Genomic DNA, 18,946 nt, shown 5'->3' on the forward strand with positions numbered 1-18,946 from the left:
ATAAATAACATTTTACTTTTCATGTTTAATTTTTTTAAAGATTTTATTTATTTATTCATGAGAGACACACACACACAGAGAGAGAGAGAGAGAGAGGCAGAGACACAGGCAGAGGGAGAAGCAGGCTCCGGATGGGGAGCTTGATGTGAGACTCGATCACGACCTGAGCTGAAGGCAGATACTCAACCATTGAGCCATCCAGGTGTCCCAACTTTTCATGTTTAATTTTATATAAAAAGGAATTTTAAAAAAGATTTTATTTATTTATTCATGAGAGACACAGAGAGAGAGAGAGGCAGAGACACAGGTAGAGGGAGAAGCAGGCTCCGTGCAGGGAGCCCGATGTGGGACTCGATCCCGGGACTCCAGGATCACATCCTGGGCTGGAGGCAGGCACTAAACCTCGAGCCACCCAGGTGTCCCAAAAAGGAATTATTTTGTGTGTATTTTGCAATAATGTGCTTTTGCTATTCAGCAATGTTAAGATTTCATCCACGTTGATAAGTTCAATTATGTTTTGTTTCTTCTTCATCGCCACATAATATTCCACTGTATAATTCTATCATCCATATATTCCATTGCTGTTGGATATGTTAGTGGTTCCCAGTGTTTCGCTACTACGAGTATTGCTTTCATGAACATTCTTGCCCTCCTCGTGCCTGTGTGCAGGAGTTTCTCTAAGAATAAAGCCTAGAAGTGGAACTGATGCGTTCACAGGGTTTGAGCATCTTCAACTTCATGAGATAATGCCAAACTGTTTTCTAAATTGATTATAATCTTGCCAGTAATGTATAAGAAATCTGATTATTTCACACTTTTGCCAACTCTTGGACTTGTCACTAGTCATCTTTCCCGTGGGTTTGTTAAGTTAAAGGGAAGCTTAATGTCCTTTCCCATATCTGCCATTCATGATTGTCTTCTTTCTCTCTTGCTGTCTTTCCCCTCTTCTCTGGCTAGCACCAAATGGAAAGGCTGCAGTCTCCACACAGAGTGAAAAGTAGAGTAGACTTGTCATGTCTAAGTCCTAACACTGCTTTGGTTAGGCAGATGCATTTTTCTTTCCTGTGCCGAGGTTGGCTACCAAAATATCCAGCTTAGGGGTGCCTGAGTGGTTCAGTCGGTTAAATATCTGCCTTCAGCTCAGGTCATGGTCCCAGGGTCCTGGGATCGAGCCCCGTATCAGGATCTCTGCTCAGTGGGAGTCTGCTTCTCCCTTTGCCTCTGCCCTTACCCGTGCCCCTGGCACTCGCTCTCTCTCTCTCATAATAAATAAATAAGTAAATCTTTAAAAAAAAATCCATCTTTAAAACATAAGAAATTTAGTTCTTTAGAACCTTTTCATTTCAACTCCCCAACAGTGGCTCAGTATAAAGGAACAATTGTTAAAATAGACAGATTTCAATAGATGCCTTGGATTTGCAGGCAAGCCCTAGGCCATCTTTCCCCAACACAGCACAAATACCCTCACTTCTATCCCTTTCCCATGGAAACAATAAGGAAGTGAAGTTATTTAGCCAGGTGCTTTGCTTTGTGTCTTACCAGAAAATTGAGAAGAATAGTAATTGGTAAATATTACTCACCCAGTTCCTTAGCTAGCATCCCTCACATCTGCTTTATAAATCCTTTTCAGTGGTCTGATTTTATTCATTTCCTAGTGCTTGACACAGAAACCACAAAGAACTGCTTAAAGGGAAAAACACTGATTTTATATTCAGCAATAAAAAAAAAAAACATACAGCATTTTGGGGACATTTTAAAAGAGAGACTCCCCTACTTTATACATTCTAAACTGAAACTTTTTTGCTCCGTGGTGTTTCAAAAAAAAAAAAAAAAAAAGGTACAGGTTTTAGAGGATGCTATTCAAGAACACTCTGTGTTTTAAGTTGTGGTTTAAACTGTTTCCGTTGACAATAGCTGGTCTTAACAAGTCCCCCTACTCTCCGATCTGCTCTTCTTTCAGTGCTTTTTCCAAAACACAAGTCTGATCATGTTTTCCCTTGTTCAAACTCTCTCATGGACACCTTGCTACCTGCAGAATAAAGTCTGAACTCTCTTTCCAGAGCAGTAAAGAGGTTAGGTCTGGCCTCTGCTTTCTTCTCCAATCTGAGTTCTCACCCTGCCTCCTTCTCCATTAGAATCCTAAAAAACAGAACACCTTATGATTCCTCAAACCCTCCTTGCTCTTGCGTCAGCCAGCAATTCCCATGGGATTCCTTCTTTTCTTTATAAGGTCCTTTCTGCACCTCTGGCTGCCTGGAGAACCCCCATTTACCTTTCAGGGATTAAAATTACCTCTAAGGGGGTGCCTGGCTGGCTAGATCAGTAGAGCATGCCACTGTTGATCTTGGGGTCCTGAGTTCAAGCCCCATGTTGGGTGTAGAGATTACTTATAAATGAATGAGTGAAGGGAGGAAGGAAGGAAGGAAGGAAGGAAGGAAGGAAGGAAGGAAGGAAGCCTTCTTCTCTCAGAATACCTCCTTTGCATCTCTATGTACACCTTAGTGCATGTACCACACTGGGGTTTTTCTTTCATGTAACTCTTTAATTGCTTTCCTCCCCTTCTTGACACTTAGTTCCTTGAGAACAGGAATAATGTATCATTTATCTCTTTAGCAAACCCCTTACCACAATTCCCAGCCCCCATTGAATATCCAGTGAATGAAAATCACATTGGCCCCTACCTCTCCTATCCGTACTCATCTCGTGCATGTGTGTGTGTAGGTGTGTGTGTTTAAACCTGCAGACTCTTGGCTTTGGCTCAGGTTGCACAATCTTAGGGTTGTGGATCAAGCCCCACATCAGTCTCCGTGCTCAGCGGTGAGTCTACTTGCCCCCTGCCCCTCTGCCTCTCTCAAATAAGTAAATAAGTAAAATCTCAAAACAAACCAAACTGCAGTTTTCAAGGAGTGCTATGGTTGCTCACCAATTGTACATGCTTAAGTGTCTTCTAGGAAACAGTCTAGGCATGCTAAGATAATGAACAGTTCAAAGCAATTCCCTTCAAACGAAAGGATGCATTGTTCATGTCAGCTGAAGACGATTTCTTTTCTGTGTTATACAGGAGAAGAAAGGAGAAATATTCTGGGAAATAAATTTATGGGAGGAGTTGTAGAAGTTTCATTATCTTGGGGGCTGACTAGAATGTCCTCTCCTTTTAAAAAAATTAAATTTTTGGCATTTGGGGTTTTTTTTTCTTAAAAAAATAAATAAAACCCACACAGCTTGCTGCCTGAAAACAAAGGAAACCATAAACAATAGCAACTCCCAATTTTACTCTGATTATTTGCCAAGAGTCCTCTTAGTTCATGTGGTTCTATTTCATTAGAGAGGGCTGATTAGCATAAAAAGAATGCTTCTAAATTAAGCTACCCAAATATGCACTTAGTTAATACTCAGGGAGCTAATTTATTGTATTATTTAAAATATAAATTGGATAGCAAATCTATTTACTGAGGTATAACAGCTAGGCAATGATGCATAATTTTCTCTTAGCCGTTGAGTGGGTTTTAATAATCTATTGAAATTTAACAGAGAACCATTTCATTATGGGAAGTGAATAAATACTAAGAAGACTAACATTTAAAGTATTATCCACATATGGAGAATAGTTTTTAAAAATTAATGATATTTGAGGAACAAAGAGGGAATGGGGGTTTGCTTTTTAAATAGTAACATTGTGTTGTTTTGATTTGAAGTGTAACCAGATTCACAAAAGTGCTGGTAGAAACATTAAGCACAGCCCCAAAATACACAAGGTGGAGGGTAGAGGGGCAGAGAAAGGAGCAGTGTGAAGAACAAAATAAAGTTGTGTTAAGATACTGCCACATTGTCCACTGGCCCAAGGGGACTGTTTTTGCCTTGGACAGTCTTTGGCTTGGTAGTGAAAACTGTTCACCTTGTTTTATTTCAACCAATGGCATCATTAAAATCTTGTGCCAGTTGGCGTGTCCTGTATCCTCAATTTTTGGAACCTGGGGACACTTTCAGGCCTGGGATCCCCTTAGCCTGTGGGTCAGGAACACGGTTGGATCTAGATACCCTCTCTGGTGACCAGTTGTCCCAAACAGACCAGCTTTGGAGTGTCACAGGGGCTCTGATACCAACAGAAGCATCAGTGAATGCAGTGTGTGCTCTTGAACCTATCATTGCCAGTTATACTAGAATTCAGTATAACTGGCAGGGGGTAGGCAGGAAAGGAAGCAGGGAGCAGGACCTTCTCATCTTTCAGCGAATATCTGAAACCTGGCCCATCTGATTTTCTGAGCCAAGATTTCAGAGAAGTTTTGGCCTTATAATTTGCTAATCTGAATAGATGTTTCTTTGATTTATCTTGGGAGAGAGAAAGAATGCTCTAATGTTTCATCTGTCCCCAGGAGAGCTTAAATGTCAGAGAACTAGGGGTGGGAAGGTAGACTGGCTTGGGAGGGAGAGGAGACACTGATCTATAGTGTTTGCCGATTTCTGTGCTGTAAATTTTCCCACCGTGGCTGATTTCAAGCTACCAGCATGACACCCCTGAATGTAGAGTTGGGTGGGCAGCAATGTGCACAATCAGCTGTCCTGGGCCAGTGCACAATGCCAGAGCCATCCCACACTGTCGTGCGGGAGGTAAAACTTTAGTAGGTTTGCTGGGTCTCCTCTCCCTGTTCCCCAGAAGACAATGAGTCGGGCTCTCCATCCTCACAACACTGCCAGCAGAGAGCATTGGCTGCAGTAACCCCTGTCCACTCCTCCCCAGCTCTCATTCTCTCCTCACAGAGCAAACTACAGACATAGATCATAAAGCTAGGGAGTAAGAATAATTAATGAACTGGATTTTGCTTTTTATCCTCTGGTGGATTTCAAATAGAAAACAGGACATGAAGGAAGTAAAGTTTTGATGACTTTTTAACTGCATCAAATCCCGTGTTGTAAAGTGGGTTCTTACATGGGTAAAAAAGACAGAACAGCTTTTTGCCATTCTGCTAAGACAAGTAAGGTCTTGCTTGCTTGACATTTCTGTGTGAGGAGATGAGGGTGTTTAGCATTGCAAGTGGTAAAAGGGGGTGGAGGGAAAGAATGGGATGGATCGTGGTGTTGGCAGGTTAAAGGGATAAAATTCACTCTAGACAGTTAAGTCAAGCAAACTGACAGAAGTTTGAGCTCATATTCAATCTCCTTTCTTTCTTTAATTAAGACCTTTCCTGTGGGTAGGAAGAATTCATGGCATGGAAATTAAAAAAAAAAAAAAGCCTGGAAAGAAATATTCTCCCTCCTGAACAATATATTTTTTTCCTACTGAAAAAGTATAGTACTATCTTTTATATTTATTAGTATTGTAACTTCTGATCTTTCTCTACTGTCAAAGGGAAAAAATATTCCTTTGACAATAAAAAATGAGATAATAGTATGATGACTATCGCTTGAGTTCTTAGTATATGTCTACATGGCACATGGTGTGTATTTGTGAGCTGAGTGCCATACAGTGGTTGATGCGCATTATCTCTTCGAATCCATACAAAAAGTTAAATATTCTTAGAGTGACAAACCATCGTAGATTGCCTGACACTTTTTTAGCATTAGCACTGAAAATCCTATATTTCCAGGAATCCCTCAGGCCAGGGCAAAGTGGGACAACTGGTCACCCTAATGCTTACCTTCATCTTACAGATGAGAAAATAGAAGCAGGTAAGTCCTGGTGCCAAAGTCACAGAGCTGGACTCAAAATCAGATCTACTGAATCCCAAGTTCATGTTTTTGATCACCATGCTGAATCACTTCTTACTACACTGTACTGTGCCTTTAGGTTTCCACTGATAATAATCATCAAAGGAAGAGAAGGCTCTAACCTTAGTCATTCATACCAACCTTGCTGAAGTTAACATAGAGATTCTTGGAATTCATTTAGAGAAAATTTCCATGACTTTTTTCTTTTTTAAAAACAGAGACATTCATAGCACATTGAAGCATCTAATTGATTTGATGAGATGAGGCTGAGATTTGACTGAAGGGTCTTCACTTCCCAGGCATTCATTTTGTACCTTTCTGAAAAAAAAACAGGCTATATTACTTGATCACCAGATATCTTCTAATTTAAAAGTTCCCTGATTGTCAGATGTCTGTTTTTCACATTACACAGAAGCGTCTGTGCCACTTATTCTCATCCTTCTATCCCATATTTTCCTTTGGAGACATTTCCTTTTTAAAAAACTATTAGCTTGTTGAAGATACATTGTTTTATTATCTATTTTTTAATTTTATTTTTTTATTAATTTTAATTCTAGTATAGTTAACATACACTGTTAAATTAGTCTCAGGTGTACAATATAATGATTCAACAATTCTATACATTACTCAGTGCTCATCATGTTAAATGTACTCTTAATCCCCATCACCTATTTCACCCATGCTTCCACCCACCTTCCCTCAAGTAACTACCAGTTTGTTCTTTATAGTTAAGAGTATGTTTGTTGGTTTGTCTTTCTCTCTTTTTCCTCCTTTGTTTCCTAAATTTCACACATGAATGATATCATATAGTATTTGTCTTTCTCTGACTGGCCTTTATCACTTAATTTTTTTTTAATTTTTTTTCTAAGTTTTATTTATTTATGATAGTCACACACAGAGAGAGAGAGAGAGAGAGGCAGAGACATAGGCAGAGGCAGAAGCAGGCTCCCTGCACCGGGAGCCCGACGTGGGATTCGATCCCGGGTCTCCAGGATCGCGCCCTGGGCCAAAGGCAGGCGCCAAACCGCTGCACCACCCAGGGATCCCTGTCACTTAATATTTTACTCTCTAGATCCATCCATGCTGTTGCAAATGGCAAGACTCCATTCTTGTGATGGCTGAGTAATATTTCATTGTATATATATCCCACATCTTCTTTATCCATTCATCTATCATGGACACAAACTGCTTCCATAGTTTATCTAGTGTAAATAATGCTGCTATAAACATCAGGGTATTTATCCTTTTAGAGATTACAACACACATGCTGACTTAGAATGTTGACTTTGAGTTAGTGCACTTATTATTTTCCAGATGTGCAAGTACGTGACAATACCTTAACTCAATTGATGCCACCTTTTGTGCAACTGTTGTCTTTTTTTAAAACTTCTGCATCATTCATACTCCACAAGACATTACTATTATTGACATTCATTTCTGTTTATCTACCCATGTAAACTCTCGTTTGCTTTTCATTCTCCTCCGTGTCTCCATTAGCGATGATTGTCTGTCAGAAGAATAATCTTCAAATGTTTCTTTACACATCTGTTGACAATACCTTTTCCCAGTTTTTTATTCCCTTGAAAATATCTTTAAGGAGTCATTCACATGGGAGTCCTTGGCAGCAGCTACTTTCTTTTAGAACTTGAAAAATATGGGGGCATCAGGGTGACTCAGTCAGTTGAGCGTCCAACTCTTGATTTCAGCCGAGGTTGTGATCTCTGGGTCATGAGATTAAACCCCACGTTGGACTCCACACTCAGCATGGAGTCTGCTTAAGATTCTCTTTCCCTCTGCCCCACCCTCTGCTTTCTCTCTCCCTTTAATAAATGAATAAGTAAAATCTTTAAAAACAAAACCTCAAAAGATCCAATTCCACTGGCTTATAGCTTCCATTGTTTCTGTTAACTAGTCAATTTTCTTGCTTCTTTGAAGTTATTGAAAATGCGGTTTCTTTTTCTGACAACTTTTAAGATTTTATGTCTTTAGTATTAGCAGCACACTGTTATGTGCCCAGATGTGGTTTTCTCTGGGTTTTTCTAGTTTAGGTCCATAGAGCTTCTCAACACTGTGGCTTGATGACTTCTGTTGATTTGGGGGAGTGTTTTACTCATGATCTCTATATTTTACTATGTCTTTTGCACAATTCCTTCCTTTTCTTCTTATTATAGGATTCCAGTTAAACATAGTTAAATATTTTGTCATACCATGTCTTTTTTTCTCTTTTCTGTGTTTTCCATAACTTCTTGTCTTTTTAAAACCTGTGCCTGATTTAGATTTTAAAATCTACAGTTATTTTAAAATCTATACCTGATAACTCCAATACCTGGATCCCTGTGATCTCTTTTTGTTGTCTGCTTTTTCCCTTGGTTTTCAGTCATTTGATCTCATCTTTTGGCATGTCTACTACATTTTATTGAATGCTGAACAAAATATATGAAAAATAATGTTATCTTCCTCCAAAAAGGCTTTGATTTTTTTTTTCCTGAAAGGCAGTTAGTGAAGGGGCAGATCAACTGGCTTCAGTCAGGGGCAAACATGGTGATTTGGTGCTGGATTTCAGATATTGGGAGGGCTAACCTCCTTCTGGTTTCCATTACTTCTAAGACCTTGTCTTTTGTGGGTCTAACAGAAAGCCTATAGTATTACTAGAGCCATGCTTCCTTGACAAGCCTGTAATTCTAAATTTTATCTTTTGTTTCTTTTTGGGTTTTCTTTGTTTTAATTTTTGGTCTCCCAAGTACCCTACGCTCTACTTAGCTTTTTATCCTTTTATCTTCATTCTTTGCTCAGTTTCTTGGAAAAAGAAGCTTAGAAAATGGTGAAATTTCTCAAAGAGAAAAGCAGAACAAAATGTTCAGTTCACTTCTCTGTGATTCTCTTTTCTCCATGGTCTCATTCTCAAGTACTGGCTGCTTTCTGATACTTTTAAAGAGGATTCTTTTCTTTTTAATTCAGCTTTGAGTGTTCTTGTGGGTGGGGTTGACACTTGCTATTACATCATAGGTGGAAATCTTAAATTATAATATTGTTGCAACTGATTATGTAAGATGGTGTATCTGGGAAGCCCTTAAGGAACTGTCAAGTACCACCAAAGCTATGTATTGACTACTTGAGGGATGTTTCCCATTGTGATGGCTACATTTTGGTCAGCTAAAGCACCTTTCCCCCTCCTGTTCAGTAATGCTTTGGTACACTAGAAGTGTACACTGGTAAATCTCAAGTTTTCCCTGAGGGTTTTGGGAACAGCTTGCAACCTCGATCTCTGCTTTTTTTTTTTTTTTTTTTTTTTTTTTTTTTTTAGGGGCAGGGGGAGTTGTTGTTGTCGTTTATTTTTTTTTTAAGTGGGTTGCCCAATTCCTTGTTAGGACGTGGCTACTAACAAGCTTTGGCTCATTCCCAGGTATCTTTCGTTTTCAGTATATTTTTTATTTGAGTGCATATTTATTCCATTTCAATACAAGGTTATTGTCTGAAAGCTAAAGGGTAAGGTTTTGTGAATATGAAATAAGATAAAAATAATAAAATAAATTTAGTGTAAATCAGACACCATAACAAGCAAGATTTTTTCCCATGTCTGCATCATCCTGTAGTAAAAAAGAAGAACTATAAATCTATACTATATTGCCAGCTACCCAAACCTGCCTCTTTTTCTTCTTTCTTGGTTAATAGCACCACCACTTACAAAGCTGCCTGTGTCAGAAGCCTGAAATGGGGAGGATATGTATGAGTGTTGGGGCATGCTTTCACTTTACCTTTACATCTGAATAGTCACTGATTTTATGGTTCCACCTTGACATCTCTCTTCTCCTTCCCCTTCTCCCCATTTCTCCCATGCACTCACATCCTCTCTCACCTGAACAGCTGGTCTCCTAATCTGCCTCCCTGCCTCAGTATCATTTCCTTCCAAATCAGCCCACTCATTACACATTAAGTCATCCTTCTCTAATGCAAATCTGAGTATATTACTGCCCTGCTTGAAACCCCTTTAGATATATCCAGAATAGGCAGGTCCACAGAAAACAGCCTAGGGATTGCCAGGGGCTGGCAAAGAGAGGAGAGTGGGAAGAGATTGCTAATGGATATAGGGTTCCCTTTGGGGTGATGAAAACATTCTGCAGCTAGATAATGGTGTTGCTTGAACAACATCATGAATGTACTAAATGCTACCGTTCGTTTAAACACACAAACCCAGCAGCACATCATATGGAGCATCACATGGTCTCACTAGTATTTGTCTGTTCCACCCTTCTCTTTCCCCTGCATACCTGGAACCCCTCATGGGTTGTTGTTTGTTGCACGTGCCATGCAGTTTCATGTTCCGCTGCTTTTGCGAGGGCAGTTTCCTCTGGGTGCATCCCTCCCCCACCCCACCCAGCACAGTCTGTCCAGACATCTGCTCCTCCAAGACCCCCGTGAAGTTTCCCCTGACAAACCTATATCAACAATCCCAGTGTGAATTTCCCTCTATATCTTGTCACCTATAAAGGCACAACTGGGAAACCTTGACCGCCACGTCCATGTTTCTAGTTCCAGGGAGAATTGTATCTATGTCGAAAAAATAGAGTGGAATGAAGCTTTAAAGTGTTTGCATAACCCTTTTAAAATTCATGACACATTTGTGACCCCCTGGAACATCTGGAACACATGAGTTTAGAGGTTTCAGCTCTAGCGTGGAAACACCCAACATAGACAGTTTCTGATGATGAGACCATTTCTAACCAGGGAGACTTGGGATCAATCTCATCACAGTCAAATATGGAATCACAGCCCTGTCACATTTTGTTATATACTTCTAAAAACCATGGAGTTGTTTGTATCCTTGATTTGCGAGTGGTAAACAGCATGGTTATAAACAATGGTCTTTTTTTTCTGGAACTCATAAGTTTATTTTTGAGGTTAACATTTGTAAAATGTTCTTTGTGAATATGCTAAGGAATATACTTTGAGAATTTTCTGCTGTGTGAAAAAGACTTTGTTCCCAAATGAGCTTTTCTTTCCAATCTTAATGGCACCATTTATGATGACATTTGGTCACTGCATATGGCAGCTAAGAACTGGACCAGGAGTCATGCAGGTTATAAGAATAAGAATTGTAACACCAAACGTATCATCTCTTCTTCACCACTTGATTATCATGGTCAGAGAAGCTGTGTGTGTGTGTGTGTGTGTGTGTGTGTGCTTGTGTGCATGTGTGTAAATACTGGGAACGTGGATGATTGGGAGGAAATATACTGTGGTGAGCCATGAGTTAGGTGTTAAACAAAATCTGTTCGTATTCTCTCTTAATATAGAGAATTGCCTAGTTTGTCACAGAATGGAAAAGGTTCTTCTAAACAGTGGTTCTCAAAAAATAATCTTTGAACCAACAGTGTCAACATTACCTTGGAATTGTTAGAAATGCAAATTATCAGGCCCTGCCCTGGACCTTCAGCACTGGAAAGTCCAGGGGTGAGGCCCAGCAGTCTGTTCTAACAAGCTCAGGTATTTTGATGCATATTCAGGTTTGAGAAGCTCTGTTTTAACTCCCTGAAACCAAGATTTCTTAATGCTAATGTAGGAACTTAGTGTTTTAGAGTAGTTTGACACAAGCATTTTGATCCTAGATTTTGAATAGGGATAACTATTGGAAGAATAATGACAATGGCTAATATTCACTGAGTACCATCCTAGTCCAGGCACTATGCTAAGTAATCCATGGACATTATTCCATTAATTGCTCACGTAATTCCCAACTGTCCCAAGATGTAATGCTTTTTTTCTCTGTTGTACAGTTAAGGAAACTGAGGCTCAGAGCAGGTAAGTTATTCGTCCAGGGTCACACAGCTTGCTGTGTCTTGAGTCATGCTCCTGCACTCTGACTCCAAGCCTGGGCCATAAAGCACTATGTTACCCCTAGTAGCTCCAGCTCTGGTCCTAGAGGCAGAATGACCATTAGCTCTTGGATTCAACTCTTGGATTCAGCTTTCTGCTTCCAGTTGAAGCAGCAGCTGGGTTTTGTCACAAACATGGCTTCCTTAAGTGTCCTCAGCTGAGCTGAAGTTGCAGAGAATCACTCATCAAAATCCTGCCAAAGCCGGAGATTTGGATGGGAACCTACAGGAAGAGTTCGAGCCTGGGATTGTGGGGGCAGCAAAAGTTTTCCTCTAGAGTCACATGAGGGGCTCATGTCACACATGTTTACTTTCAGTCTGTGACAAAATGTTGGGTTTCCAGATGGAGGCTTGAACACACATGGTAGATGGGCTCCACTGTCATTGCAGCAAGGCACAAATGGCCGTTGACGGAGTGTAGCATACAGCACGTGTTTCCAATTGTGTATGAGGGTTGAGTCCAATCTCACATCTGTAATAGTGGTCTACTTCCCTTACTCGCCTCAGAGGGCTGTTGAGAGCCAGGTGAAATGTTCTATGACTAAACTGTAAAGTTTGGTTCAAATATAAAGAATTATTGTACAAATACTATGATTTGAATAAAAACACTGGTGTGTGCATCAAAAGCCAGGTTCCAGCTCCTTCTCTCAGTTACAATTATGTGACTTGGACAAGCCTCCTAGTAGCTCTGTTATCACTCAGTCACCGAGGCTGGCATGAATGGTGCTCTCTGCTGCTAGTTGTGCAGTATGCAACTTGTGTAGCTGTGAGCTGTAAAGCAAAATTCATCTAATAATGTTGGTCCCACTTACTGCACAGCAAGGTTGTAAGATGCTGAGTGTTGGGGTGGCTTTTTAATATAATAAATGCACTGTGTAAATGTATTTCTCCTTTTTTTTTTTCTGCCTCAGTTCCCTTCTGATTGAGGCAGGTTAAACCAGCTATTAAGGGCCTTACCGAAGTTGTCTTAACTTGCTGATTGTGATTTAGCAGGTAGAACTTACTGAGTGTGACCTCTTTACTTGCAAGTGTTCATTCACTTCATCCACTACTAACTCCTGGCTATTTTCCACATGTGCCATAGGACATGTCAAGCCACACTGCTCTGTCCTCCTGCAGGCGACCTGCCAATACTCAGTGTCGGTTCTTTCTCTTTTGGTGTTGAATCATGAAGGCCTCCCCTTGACATTTGCTGCAAATAGAGACTGATCCCTTCCTCCACCACCCCTTCCTTTTTTTTTCTTTTTTGTTTTAAATCTGTATGGCACCTAGCACAGGGGTCTGAACTCACCCTAACTGTAGATGTTTCAGAATGCTTTATATATCTCATCAGGTGACACATGTATTCACTGCTATCCAAACGCAGTGCATCTGCACTTAACATAAGTGCATTTCACTGTGTGTTAATTTTACATAAAATCTGGGGGGGAGTGTACTGATATCCATATTTTACTTTGAAATATGTCAAGAAGATAAGATGGATTAATAGATGGATAGTGTGAGAAAATGAGTAAAGTGGGTGTTAATGAGAGAACCTAAGTTGTAAGTCTATGAAATTCTTTCAGATTCGCTCTATATTTGGACAGTTTTCATAATGTTGGGGGAAAAAAGAATGTTCTAATTCTGTGCTACCCAAAAAAAAAATGGCCTTTTAAGATTTCAGGTGTCAAGGATTTCTCGTTTTTGTCGTAATTTTTTGGAGAATCAAAATTCCCCTGTACTAGCGGCCAAGACTAAGATGTCAGGTAGAGCTCAGTGTGAGGGCCACGTGGCTCAGTGGATTGAAGGAGGGCATTGGGTAGGCTCCTCCACCCACTTGGGAACAGAACTGACCATAGGGTAGATCCTCACACCTCAGGGGCCTCACCAGGTAAGGGTAAAGCATAGAGCAGCAGACAGCTCACTCCCAAGAGGAGAAAGACAATTTTCGAGTTCCATACTTGTGAAAGATGAACACTACTTTGTGTTAAGTTAAATAACCCAACAATTGTAAAGCTTTCCTACCTTAAAGTGTACCTATCAGCAAAGTTATCAAAACCTAGGCAATCAGCATATCCAAAGGCATGGATTGATAGAATAGGTTCTGTATTTCATGTAAGCTTTAAAAATACTTTAATCCAAACCGAAACTTTCCATCCATGTAGAACATCCATTTCTCTAAATTTTAACTTTTATTTTTTTCTTCTCCAAGGTAATTGTTCGAGGAGGAGGACACATTTTACCCTATGACCAGCCTCTGAGATCTTTTGACATGATTAATCGATTCATTTTCGAGAGAGGATGGGATCCTTATTGATGGATAAGCTACGTTCTTGAAAGAAAGAAGACTTTGAGAAGAAAACTTTCAAAATGGAAACTGTCATATAAATAAGAAAATCATCTTTTATATCTTTAAAATGTTTCTCACCAATAAAAATTATCTTTGAAACAAGTAAGGCTCTGTTTGTGGGGAGAGATGGCTCCTTACAAAATTAACTTTAAGAAAATGCTATTCCTGAGGACGAATGACATCTTTTAACTTAACGGATGGGAAGAATGGTTTCTGAGACACCGTTTCGGATAGAAATGGATAAATGGAACAGTGAGGCCTTGAATGGGAGTCTTTAATCCCTTCTAAGAGTGTGTGCAAAGTGCAGTAAGTGAATAAAGTTGTAGCAACAGCCTGTTTTGTGACTAGCAGAAGAGTTTGTCATATTATGTACAGGAAAGTACTTGGTGAGTAGTATTGGATAGGAGCATCTAATTAGCACTCCCGAGGAAAGGGTGCAGTCCTAACAGTGGTGGGCAAGAGTTTGGAATGTGGAGAGTCTTAGCAAGAAAGGTAGCTTGGGATTCTTTGAAATAGAAATCTTATCCATAAAAGTTATAATGTACCAGAGGCTCTTCTTCGAAGAACTCACTGAATCTTTATCTTCTCTTTTTTTGTGTGTGTTTTCAGCTTTTTGGTTCCTCGGTGTGTTGGCTCATTTCAAGAGTACACATTTATCAAACAGCCTGCAGGCTGCATTAGTTATGAGCCATTTTAAATTTGGGTTTTAAGTTTTGTACTTCTTTTAGCCAAATAAAGAGCAAAGTAATTTTGTATAATTGTTGGGATAGCCAAAAAATTTGAGATAATCTGGCATCAAAATATATACATTTATAAATATGCATACATTAGTAATTATCCAACTAAAATATCACATCTTGGCACATCTCTCCTGTTTATGCAACATGTGCTCTCATCTCTGAAATTCCACAGCACGTTTGGCTTTTTCAACATCCTTTCTCTCTCATATTACCCATTTGTGAATTGGCTCACTGGAGAACTAAATTTTAAAAGTCAAACCTGTTCTTGCTGCAAATATTTTGGGTTCTTTTAATTTCTCGTTTTGTGCCTGATTTCATTTAGTTTTGTGACCTCCTTTCGTATTTTTTTATAGATATTTTTCATTGTGCCCATATACTATAAGGCATCAAATCAAACATTCTGGTTGAAAACAGATTTTAATTATCGCAGAGAATAAACTAGAGGGAGTGTGCAAAGAGTTTTGCACATAGCCCCACTTGCCATTTAAATTGTTGCATTTGGTCCCAAAAATATGCGGTGGAAAAGGCACTAACTATGGCTAGGAGAGCAGGAATTCAGTGCCATGTGTATCACACGTGTCCTGGGCATTTTGGGGTAAGATACTTCACTCTCCTAGCTTCCCAAAGTCTCAAAGAAGACAGCCAGAAAAGATTCCTGAGGTTCCTTTCAGTTCACATATCATTATACTAGTATCATTTCACAAGGGTACCATGAGATGATATAGTGAATCTTCATTATTCATAGATTCCATATTTGTATCACCTATTGACTAGAATTTACTTGTAACTCCAGAATCAATACTTTTTCACTTGTGTGGTCATTCATGAACATGCTCAGAATGATGAAAAATCTGACTTGCCCAAAAGTGCGCATTCCCAGCTACGATCCAACAGGTGTTCTTTTTGTAGTCTATTTAGTGCCACATTTTTCTGCATTTTTATGCTTTTCATTGGTGCTTTTGCTGTTTAAAGGGGCTTCTAAGTGGGATGCCTGGGTGGCTTGGCAGTTGAGAGTCTGCCTTTGGCTCAGGGCGTGATCCCGGTCCAGGGATTGAGTCCCATATCAGGCTCCCTGCAGGGAGCCTACTTCTTCCTCTGTCTATGCCTCTGCTTCTCTGTGTGTCTCTCATGAATGAACAAATAAAATCTTTTTAAAAAAGACGGGGGGCTTCTAAGCACAGTGTTGAAATACTGTCTAGTGTTCCTCAGTGCAAGAGGTCTGTGGTGTGCTTTCTAGAGAAAGTCCACATGTTAGGTAGTCTTCATTCAAGCACAAGTTACAGTGCTGTTGGTCATGAATTCAATATTAATAAAGCAATAATATATATTTTATAAGGTTTCTTTAAGCAGAAATACACATGGGGTGCCTGGGTGGCTCAGTCAGTTAAGCGTCTGCCTTCAGCTCAGGTCATGATCTCAGGGTCGTGAGATCAAGCCCTGCATCAGTCTCCACACTCAAAGTGATCTGCTTGGGATTCTCTCTCTTCCTCTCCTTCTCCCACCCCCTCTGCTCCTCTCCTCACTTGTGCTCTCTTTCTCTCTTTCTCAACGTCTTCAAACAAAAACACACATAAAACAAGGTTATGTATTAACTGGTTGACAAAAATATTGTCACCAGAGGCTAGTAGGAACCACATCTTGTACTTTCCTTAGGAGCAATGGTTCAGCATTCACTAATTCAGATGTTATAGAAGACAACTGGAGTGAACAAAGAGAATTGACTGTATGTATGGAACACTTAGTTTAGGGACCAACACAAAATAATAGTTCAACAAACAGAATTTGTGATGCTGTCAGGTTTATCATCTTCCCGCAGTGGGGAGTACTAGGGGACAACCTGCCAGGTCTTCCCAGAACAACCCTAGGGTACAGTCCCGTGGAAACTAAACCTGGCACGTATTTTACTTTAAAGGGAAGGGAAGACTAGTTCAGAGACTAAAGGAAAACAAGTTTCTGAATTCACTTGGAGAGAGCCTTATGTAGAGAATCTTTGTGCGGGGTATGCACCCTCTGTGGGACACTCAAGACAATCCATTAAGATGCCCTCTCTTGCTCCAAATGTGATACAGACTCATGTCTCACATGGCTGCCATTACCATGAACAACTTACATAGAGGAGAGGTGAGGGCCCTTCTCATGACTCTGGGTCCAGTATATTGCCAATTGCAACTTCCATGCTTATAGGATATTATCAATAGGATTAATTTCATGAAAACAAAGCCTTCAAATAGTAGGATTATTATGGCACTTCGCCAATCAATGGGAAATGGCCAGGTAGGCCTCTCATACCACCCTGGTCACCTCATGGGAGTGTATTAAAAGTAGTTGTAGAACCTGGGAATGAGTCATGCATTCTTTCTTTGACAAAAACACAAGTGTTGCAGATGAGCTGTCAACTTTCTGTCATGGTAAGCAGCTATTGTTAGTATATCATCTAGCAGATATTTTTTTTAAAAGTAGACACACAAAAATATATACATACATATTTATATACATACATACATAAATAGTAAACCCACAATCTGTCCTTTCAAGGTTGAAGTGGAACTTTAACAATTAGTGAGAAAGTCATTTCTTTTCAAAAGAAATTCAACCTATGGCAAGAACATTTTGAAAACAGATGTTTGGAAATCTTTCCATTTACTTTGTTGCACATTACAAGGAAAAAAAAACTTAAATCAAGGGAAATTTCAACAAATGTCTTTGCACAAAAGATAGATAGGTTTGAAAAATGAGTTTGTGGGGTAGATGAGCTTTCTCATCTGATGAGGCATTTTTTCCACTTGGATTTATATATCTCCATTTGTAAGTGTCTTCTTCAGCTCTGACAGACTTTGAAACCAAGTGTCAAAGTGAACATATAACCAGACTTTGAATTGCTGTATCACAAAGGATGACCCAAGATTTTTCAAATATGAGAAAGCATATACAACACATTGATCCTATTAAAGATATTAACAGTAATATTTTAGAAAGCAAAAATACTTTGTACTACTAAAAATCAAATAGTTTTTTAAAATTAAGTATGTAAAACTTCATCTTCATAATTCTAAAGTTTGTTTTGATTACTATTTTTTAAAGATTTTTTATTTGTTTATTTAACAGAGAGAGAAAGCGAGCATGAGGGGGGAAAGGGGCAGACATAGAGAAGGAGGGAGAAGCAGGCCCCCAACTGAGCAGGGAGCCCAACATGGGGCTTGATCCCAAGACCCCGAGATCATGACCTGAGCCAAAGGCAGACACTTAACCGACTGAGCCACCCAGGCGCCCTTGATTACTATTTTATGATGTAAATGTTATTAACACAGTAATGGTGTGATCATGCTCTCTATATAGAGTAATTATATAGAATGAATAACTATATTCTTTGATATGCCTCCAGCAATTTTTAGATGATAGGATGATACATAAAGATCTGGACAACACTATTTCAGAGGACAGAAAAAGTCCACATTTAATAATGGCCTTAAACTATGTACCTATTTGGCTAAGTTAAAGAAGCAAGGCATGGGGGGAGCCTGGTTGGTGCAGTTGTTTAAGTGACCAACTCCTGGTTTCGGCTCAGGTTGTCATCTGAGGTCGTGATCTCAGGGTTGTGTGATCGAGCCTCCATGGCAGGCTCCAGGCCCAGCAAGGAGTCTGCTTAAGACTCTCTCTCCCTCTCCTTCTGCCCCTCCCACTCTAAAAATAAGTCCATCTTTTTTAAAAAGCTCGGCATGTAACAATACAGTATGCTTTCATTTATAAGAAAGGAAGGAAGGAAGGAAATTAAACAAATAAGAGAAGGAGGAAGGGAGGGAAAGAAACAAGTTTTGTAGAGGGTAAGTGTCTCTAGAAAGATAAATGAGAAACTAATAGAAGTAGGGGAAGAAGAACTGGGTGTTGGTGGTGGGTGTGAGGAAGACAGGATTTTTATACAATTTTCTGTTTATGTTACATATATACACACACATTATATATATTATACACTTCATATAATATATATAAAACATATAGTATATATGTGTGTATATGTATATACATATGTGTTTGTGTATATGTGTGTGTGTGTGTGTGTATATTTATATACACATATATATGTGTGTGTTATATACACACATATAACTGCTCCAGAATCTCAGAGAAAGAACTGCCCTTTGGGTCATTTTGCTGTGGAGGTAGAGGCCTGAGACAGCTCCCAAGGGACTAAGTCTACTCAGCAAAATCCCAGAAGGAGTGTTCAGGTTTCCTGGGCAGCCTGACAGTGGAGTAATGAAAGTGCCAGAAATCTGTGAGAAGGAGGGGTTAGAGGAGGTAAA

General features: G+C 39.6%; 1 protein-coding gene across 4 annotated transcripts in view; it reads left to right on the forward strand.

Moving 5' to 3' along the window:
- CPVL (carboxypeptidase vitellogenic like) overlaps positions 1-14,010 on the forward strand; it is a 127,196-nt gene extending 113,186 nt beyond the window's left edge. For all 4 annotated transcript variants that reach the window (XM_072783633.1, XM_072783636.1, XM_072783634.1 and 1 more), the window contains one exon: positions 13,771-14,010. In XM_072783633.1, coding sequence (XP_072639734.1) covers positions 13,771-13,875 — 105 coding nt within the window. In that variant the 3' untranslated portion in view covers positions 13,876-14,010. The remainder of the gene's footprint in view (positions 1-13,770) is intronic.
- Positions 14,011-18,946: the final 4,936 nt, after the last annotated feature.

The sequence above is a fragment of the Canis lupus genome, chromosome 18 (genome assembly GCF_048164855.1).
Source record: "Canis lupus baileyi chromosome 18, mCanLup2.hap1, whole genome shotgun sequence".
Classification (NCBI taxonomy): Eukaryota; Metazoa; Chordata; class Mammalia; order Carnivora; family Canidae; genus Canis; species Canis lupus.